Genomic DNA, 8,789 nt, shown 5'->3' with positions numbered 1-8,789 from the left:
TGTGTGTGTGTGTGTACTGTCAAATCAGATCTGACTGGTACAGGAGGAGATTGTCCCTCCTTCTTCAGCAGAGCATCTGGTGGATTTGAACCGTATACCTCTGTGATTGCAGTGCAGTTTCTTGCCACTAGGTCACCAGAGCTCCCCAACAAATGCTTTTAACATACCAGTAACTCTGGTGGTCCATCTTCTGCATCTTCTGGGGACTGTTCCTCTCCAATTTTACTAGACAATAAAGATTTTAAAAAGTCAAGAGATTTACCATGACTACCTTTTGAAGGGAGAAATAAAAACAATTCCATAGATAGAATAGCTAGTACAAGATTTACCTTAAATCCCAGACATTCAGTCTACGATCAGTACCACTAGAAGCCAAAATAGTTTCATTGTGAGGTGACCACTGAACCTATACATAGGAAAGAAACAAGAAAGTTGTGAATTAAAAATAGGAGAAATTACTTACTATTTAATAATTTAAAGATAAAAAGGGAGAACAAAGTACCCTACATGGTAGTTAAAACCGATACCTTTTTGTTGTTAAGATGCCACTGACTCAGATTCTAACATGTAGCAACCTTGTGTATAGAACAAAACCCTGCACCTTCCTGACATCTTGGCTGTGGGGATGTAATTTCTTTCCTTTAAATACCCTAGTATTCGGTTAGTATGTTCCACACAGTGTACTACCAATGAGCTCTGAATGTAGTTTAACAATTATTTCTTAAATTGAGAAATCAAAAGACATGTTCAGACTATGAAGAATGAAGGAATAAAAATGAAGAAAAGAAAAAGACAAGTACCAGCAGCAAGTAACCAGGTACAGTTTTCTTAATATAGGTCAATGATCAATCTGAGAAAAAAATAGACATAACAAAGAAACATAAAAACCTTATCAAATTCCTGTTAGGGCTTGGTACTGACATTACAGTGACTGTGGTAATGGGGCCAGGTGTACTGTAGACAGTGAGATTGGCTCAGGATAGAGTAAGGTTCAGAGATGTTCATAGGGCTGCCATGAGTTGTGAGTGACTTGACAGCACACAACAACTACTACTACTGTTGTTGTTATGTGCCGTTGAGTCGCTTGCAACTCATAGAGACCCTATGTACAACAGCCCTAAACTCTGCTCTGTCCTGTGCCAATCGCACTGTCTCCGACACTCTCATCCCGATTATCCCAGTCACTGAATCAATCCACCTCATAGAGGGCCTTCCTCTCCTGCGCTGTCCCTCCACCCTCCCAAGCATGATGTCCTTCTCCAAGGACCGGTCTCTCCTCACAACATGTCCAAAGTATGTTAGATGGAGCCTCAGAATCCTTGCCTCCAAGAAGCCACCTGGTTTAACCCTTTCGGCAGGCCAGAGAGGGGGTACAGGAGTCTGACGTCTGACCAGCTGAAAGCTGGGCGGCTTAAAAGCCCATCACAGTCCCTGCCCATCTTCCCAGGTAATCGAAGACGCCAAAAAACCGCTCGGGCCAAGAAAAGCCTATCTACACACCAGTTCTACAGGATGCATCACCTTTGCTCGGGAAACATTACGACTAAACTTCAGAGACACTGGTCCCAACATAAGGAACTACCAGCAGCTGATGTGTTTGGAATCACAGAAGCTAAGGAAGCTTCATATATAAGTTATTAGATGGAGGGCTGGTCAAAGGGAGATAGATGTGAAGGGAGGGGGTAGAAGTGGATGGGTATCCTGGTGGATGGTGTAGCAGGGAAATAAGTGGGTAAAGACGCATGTGAGAAAGGCAGGGACAACACTGACACTAAAGTTAACTCCACAATAAGGGATCTACCTTTAACTTGCTGGTCTGTCTGATACTTCTCTAAATCGGAACATTCGCATTAAGACAGACTAGGAAGGATTGGCCATCCACTTCTGAAATAACAGGCCTCTGAAAACCCTACGTACTACTACTACAAGTACATAAAATTTCTAATACTTATAACAATAGGACACACACACACTCAGGTATGTTTTGTCGTGCTTAAAAAAAATAGTAGTATCACTTTCTCTTACCTGGAATATTTCATCCTTATGTGATTCAAAGGAATGCAACTTGAGTTTCAGATTTCTCAGATCCCACAAAGCAACAGTCTATATGAAAACAAAAAGAAATGGGAGGGTAACGAGCATCTTTTTATTAAAAGAGAGGAAAAAAGGTGGAGAAGTCTCCATCTTTTCCTTTAAAATATATCAAATTCACATTCACCTTGTCAGCTGATCCTGTTGCAAGAATGAATTCACTGTAAGGATTGAAAGAAAGGCAGTTCACTTCAGCAGTGTGAGCATCAACTGAGTGGCTTGGTTTTGACGTGTTGTTCGAGCGAGTATCCCAGCTTTAGTGAAAAATAAAAGTAGTTTGAAATGGGTGACTAAATATAGAAGTTTATAAAGGGAGAAAAGGATTGTACTTACATCATGAGTTTCTGATCATCAGCAACTGATCCAAACAGAGATTCATGCAGCAGATGCCAGGAAACATCTTCAACTACGGCTGTGTGTCCAGTAAAGATGGTCTTTGCATCTACCACCTTTCCTTCTTTTGGAACAGCACTGATATCCCATAGGCAGATGGTCTTAAATGAAAAATTAACAATTATATGAAAAGATTACCTCCCACCCCACATTTGCAGAAGAAAGCAACCAAAGCTAGCCCGATTTGCTTCCAAACAGGAAGAATACGCACATGATCATCTGAAGCACTAAGTAAGTGCCCACTGAGATTTGGGTTCCAAGAAAGTCCATAGCCTTCCTTCTGATGTCCACGGAGACGCAAGTCTGGGTTACACTCTCCAGAAGGGTCTGGAAAAATAAGGAAATCAAAACTTTATAATATATGGGATCTCTGGTACTATGAAGTAGAATATAACCTGTAAAAGCCAGAATGTGTTAAAGGTGGAAACCTGTTAAGAGAAAGAAAATTCATTTTCCATGAATAAAAACAACAGAAAAGTGGTTAACACGTTGCCGCACACTTTTAAATTGACCACCGCGCTTAGAAACTCATCCCCACCGCCCCATGTATTACCGTCATTTGCGGCAACATGTTAAGACTGTTCTCTCCAGAAAGGCAGAAAACCCAAGACCTAGAAAAAGAGGGTAGTCTCATCAAGTTCTAGCTCTTACAAGTTTTCTGAATAATAAAATCTTGATCCAGAAGTTTGGAGCTCTGAACATTTATAAATAATACAGAATCTATCTTGATCAAATATAGTGTGTAAAAACAGCACCATCATTTCACTCTATGTAAAAGATTTCTTCCCCTTCCACTTCAGGGAAAATGCATGAATAAAGAATATCCACACCCATCAGCATGAATTATAAGGTATTAAATTATAAAGACTAAGACAATCAGATTCAGACTGAGTGGAAAAACACGTTCCTATAGCAATGATAGTTTTTGTCTGTATAGGAAAGGGCAGATACCTGGTTTAGAAGGGTGTTTCGTGTAGTCAAAAACAAGAACATCACTGGATGGAGTCTTAGTTGCAATGATACAAGGGTTCTGGGGCATATAACGAGCCCTGTTTACTTCTCCTTCATGGTTGATCTTGATTTCTATTTCAATCTTCCCACTGACTGAGCCAAAACCTCCAAATTCTGTAAATAAGGTAAATGAGTTAATTACAAACAAGGACAAAACAAGAGCTACTTTACACCGAAAGTCTTACATAGAAAGTTTTACATGTATACTAAGAAGGTAACATTCAAGTAATCTAGACATTTGTTAGCATTAAAAAGTACTCTCGGTTCAAATCCACCAGATGCTCTGCCGGGAAAAGGAGGGACAATCTCCTCCTGTACCAGTCAGATTGGATTTGATGGTGCGCGCGCGCGCGCACACACACACACAAAGTACTCATGCCACAACCCTGTGTAACAGGCAAAAAAGTTTGAAGAGCAAACAAAAGTGCATAGTATCTACAGTAATACGCTCATGCTGACATAACTATTAAGTGGGAGTCAAAATGGACCTTCTTTTCTGAGAATCTAGTACTTCCTTCAGCTATACCTACAATGACTCCAAGTACTCACCTAACTAGTAAAACCAAACCCAAACCCACAGATTTCAAGTTGATTCCAACTCAGGATAATTTTCCACTGGGTTCTGAGACTAAGTCTTAATAGGAAGAGACTGTCCATTCTTCTCCCACAGAACAGCTGGTGGGTTTGAAATGCCAAACGTTTAGTAACAGATCAAAATTAACCTAGTTGACTATTAGAGTTCTTGATAATTTTTTACTAATTGTTATTGTTGTGTACTGTCGAGTTGGAACTGACCCATAGCTGACCCTCTAACGGGTTTTCAGAGGCAGTTAATCAAATGGGAGGAGACTACTCATCATTCTTCCACGGAGCAGTTAGTGGATTCACACCACGTGCCTTCAGGATTACAGCACAGTTTCTTACCACTAGACCACCAGAACTATGAATTATATTATGTGGAATTAAAGAAAACTGTCATTTAAAAAAACAAGCTCTCAAAATGTTTTCAAATATTATTTAAAGTACTAAGTACGTTGAATAAATAAAACCCAAGTTAATCTTTCAACAACCAACCAGTACACAATGTGTTAGGTAGGCACTAAAAGAATTCCCCTTACATACTATTTCCTTGATGTTTGGGTATCTTTTTTGAATTATCACTAAACCTGACCTCCTACAATGTTTCTTAGTCCAGTGAGTAAAGACAGAGTCATAGCAAGTAATTCTAGTTTTTCAACTTCCCACTTACACATGCAAACCAAAGTCCTTGGCTGAAATAAACCAGGTTAAGTACAGACAACAGCATTTTTCATTCATTATCTGACTACTATATGCACTTAAAAGAGTTCTTCCAAGTACCACTGTAACATTCATAATACAATTAAGACTATATAAGTCTTGGCCAAGTACCATATAAACAAAAGTAGTTAATCATCAGTCAAAGAATTACAGAAGGCAGCATGATAAATAAGGTAGGTAGAATAAACTCTAAAATGAGACTGATAACTAGGCCTAATCTAGGTTCTGCTTGGTGATTTGGAATGGTTGTCAATGAGCCTCAAATACACTACTCATTAAGTAAAGAAGTTGTAAAAGTTAAATGACAATGTATAAATAAAAATGCCCTTATAATAGTGCTGTTGCACAATTGTATTTTTTTTAAATAAAAAAAAAACTCTAAAAAAAAGGGTACAGATGGGTAATAAAGTTCTTGTATCAAGTAACTTTCAACTTCAAAGTCATTTTAAAGCAAATTTAAAAGAAAAAGGTCAAGGTAGACAATAAAGGAAGAAAACAAAAAAGCCCCCAAACCCACCGAAGTATCACAATAAATGAAGCCCCAAACCCCAGAAATTAATCCTAAAAGTATCTAAAAGGCATACAAAAAGAGACACGATATTATATATGATCAAAGACCTTTAAGTAAGGAAATATAAGCACACATATAAGAATATGACAAAAAAACCTAGCAAAACAAAAACCACCCCCCTGCCAAGGGGTACCAAATAGTAAGGAAAAACCAATAGCCAACATACAATAAAGGGTAATTATTATATAATATGGGTTATTTCAATACTGGGCATACACTAAACAGAAAACTTCCTAATGGTAAAGCACACTGATTAGGATACAAGTCAGCAGACTTCATTCATTATTAAGGGTTACAAAGGCAAAGAGAATATGTGAAAGGCCAAATTCAAAGTAGGAAAAAAACAAGTGGAGACAAAATTTCTAATAAGCTAAATGAGTATTCATAGGGTCTCTACTAGCTGCATATGACTTAACGGCACGTAACAACAACAAGAAATGAGTATTAAAGTATGCCTATTCATATCTGTTTGCCACTTTTTAAAAACTGAGGTATAAAAGCCCTTCCTATATTCTATTCCCACAAACAAGGTTATCATTAGTCTGAGTCCTATAAGATTTTGTCTTAAGTCCATAAGTATTTTGAAACTTAATAGTAATTTTTAACATTCTGAGAAAAGGGAAAAAAGTAATAAAAATTTAACTATAGATTATATATAATTTAGAGAAACTTGATAGAGATTTTTCCTTTTTAATTTTATTATATTTTGTGTGTGTACCATCAAATCAGATCTGACTGGTACAGGAAGAGACTGCCCCTCCTTCTCCAGCAGAGCATCTGGTAGATTTAAAGCACGTGCCTCTGGGATTGCAGTGCAGCTTCTTGCCAATAGGTCACCAGAGCTCCCTGAGATTTTTTTTCTTTTTAAATACAACACAGCTTCCTATACAAGTTGCTAAAAAAAAAAAAACAAACAAAAACAACAAAAAACAAACAAATCCAACAACTCGTCAATATCTGAAGATCTTGGTTTTAATAATAATAAGTTTATATCTATCTTTTAAAAGGTGAAAATATCAAGGGCTGAAATCCAATTTAACCACCACCTAGGAAACACATCTGGCTCTCTTTCCTTCCACTCACTATAACTGAGACCATGGAACCGCAAAAACTCTTTCTTTTCAAGGAGCAAGGAAAAGGGAGGAATGTTCTGAGACAACATATAGTGTAACCTTGGAATAAGTTTTAATCTCTGATGAGTTCTTTGTAAGAATTTAGTGATTTATTAATCATTATATTCGTAAATACTAAAAAACATCATTTTAAAGCAGCAGGGAACTAGATTAAGCAGCAAACAGTATTAAAAAAACACACTAAACTACTTGGGAGGAAAAGTGTGGATTCTTAATAGACTTGGTGATGCCGTGGGTTATGTACTGGGCTTACTAAAATGGTGGTGGCCTGAATCCACCAATTATTCTGTAGAAGATGAGACAATCTGTTCCTGTTTAGACTTACAGCATTGGAAATCCAACGGCAGGTATCTCTGAGTTAGAAATGACTTTACAGCAGAGAGCGTAGGTTTGGATTTTGGCTACCTAATTCCAAAACAGAGTCCTGGTGGTGTGGTGTAGTACGTTACCTGCTGTGCTGCTAACCCTAAAGATTTTTAAATCCCCCAGGTATCCCTAGGGGAAAAGATGAGCAGTAGGCTCCTGATAGCACAGTGTTGTGTTTTGGGTTAACAACAAAAATACCAACCAGAAGGATCATCAAAGCTCTGAGTGAGGAAAGCAAAATCTGGAGTGAAGAAAAACAAACCTCAGCAAAATCTGAAGGGTAGAAAAAATTTCTGACAAATTAAAATTTGTAGCTTTAAACTACAATTTAGTTACAACAAACTGGGAAAAAAATGATCTGCCACTTATCTGTCAGTGGTAATTTATTATATTTAAAGATTACCCAAAAGAAGAGAGGGAGAAAAAAGAGGCAATAAAACCCCAAAAATAAGGAAATCAGTAAGGTATGATATGTATCACATAAACATCAAAAAGAGGAAGTTCTCCAGACACTCTTATGCAAAAACTTAAGATTTATTAAGCCAAAATTAAACTTCATTGTATTCTCACTCCCTGCTTTATTTCCAGTAAAAATCATAGGATATAACAAACTCAACAATATTTGTTGAGCAAGTGGTGAAATAAATAAATCACTCAGAAACCATAAAGTGAATTTAACAAGGATTAATAAGGATTAAGTTTAAAATTCTATGTTGGTTCACCAAACACATTCAGATGGCAAACACACACATGAGAAAAAATGTTCAAAATCCGTAGCTTTCAGAAAAATGAAAATCAAAACAACCAGGAACAACTGCAAAGTTAAAGCAGCAAACAACAAATGCTGGCAAGGTTGTGAAGAAACTGGAACCCTTATTCACCGTTGGTAGGAATGCAAAATGGTGCAACCACTATGGAAGGCAGTAAGGCGCTTTCTCAAAAAGCTGGAAACAGAAATACCATTTGACCCAGCAATTGCACTACTGAGAATATACTCTAAAGAAATCAGGGCTGCCACCCAGTTATACACACACCCATGTTTACTGCTGCGATATTCACAATGGCAAAGAGACGGAAGCAACCCAAGTGCCCACCAACAAATGGATAAAAAAAATATGGTATATTCTCACCATGGAATACTATGTAGCACTGAAAAACAAGGAACTCAAAATATTACACAACATGGGTGACCCTGGAGAACATTATGTTGAGTGAAATACTTCAGTCACAAAAGAACAAATACTGTATATGACACCACTGACAGGACTGATGGGGGTTGAGGGAACTATGGAGGGGATAAATAATGAAAATGGCACTGGAACAGATGAAGGAAAGAATTGTTTAAAAGGAAAATATAAGACACTGTTTTTATGACAATAGTCCACAATAGGAAGCATAGCAAAGCAAACTAGGGGAGGGGTTGGGGAGGAGGAAATTATGCAACAGTGATGAATATTTTTTTTTTAAAAGAAAGTGACTGGGAAGGGTAAGAAAAATGTGCAACAATGAATGAATGAAAATACAGCTTTTCTGTAAACTTTTTTTAAGATCACAATTAAAAAACCCCTCAGACCCCCCCCCCCCCCGTATGTTGGATTCACACTCAACACTCTTAATACCAGCAAATCAGGAAATCAAAAGATGGGAATTGCATTCGGAAAAATCTGTCATGGACCCCTCCAGAGTGCTGAAGAGCTACGATGTCAGTCTAGATAGAAAGGTGCACCTAAACAAACCCACAGTTTTCTAAATTACTTGTTATGCTTTAGAAAGTTAGACAAAGACTGAAGAATAGATGCCTTTGAGTTGTGATGCTGGAGAAGAGTTCTGAACATACAATGGACTGCCAAGAAAACAAATAGGTCTGTCTTGGAGAGGGTGAAACCAAGTCTCTCCTTGGACACTAGGATTTTTTTTTTAAATCT

At 37.6% G+C, this 8,789-nt stretch overlaps 1 protein-coding gene across 1 annotated transcript in view; it reads right to left on the bottom strand.

Moving 5' to 3' along the window:
- Positions 1–158: 158 nt before the first annotated feature.
- RBBP4 (retinoblastoma binding protein 4) overlaps positions 159–8,789 on the bottom strand; it is a 14,397-nt gene continuing 5,766 nt past the window's right edge. The window contains exons 4-10 of the mRNA XM_006894999.1: positions 3,436–3,609; positions 2,696–2,811; positions 2,425–2,585; positions 2,219–2,345; positions 2,026–2,103; positions 330–406; positions 159–225 (exon numbers count right to left, since the gene is read on the bottom strand). Of these exons, the coding sequence (XP_006895061.1) occupies positions 159–225; positions 330–406; positions 2,026–2,103; positions 2,219–2,345; positions 2,425–2,585; positions 2,696–2,811; positions 3,436–3,609 (800 nt within the window). The remainder of the gene's footprint in view (positions 226–329; positions 407–2,025; positions 2,104–2,218; positions 2,346–2,424; positions 2,586–2,695; positions 2,812–3,435; positions 3,610–8,789) is intronic.

The sequence above is a fragment of the Elephantulus edwardii genome, unplaced genomic scaffold, assembly GCF_000299155.1.
Source record: "Elephantulus edwardii isolate Elephantulus edwardi_28Jun2011 unplaced genomic scaffold, EleEdw1.0 scaffold00152, whole genome shotgun sequence".
In the NCBI taxonomy this organism is placed as follows: domain Eukaryota; kingdom Metazoa; phylum Chordata; class Mammalia; order Macroscelidea; family Macroscelididae; genus Elephantulus; species Elephantulus edwardii.
The sequence above is the reverse complement of the archived record's forward strand: the minus strand, read 5'-3'. Positions and strand labels throughout refer to the sequence as shown.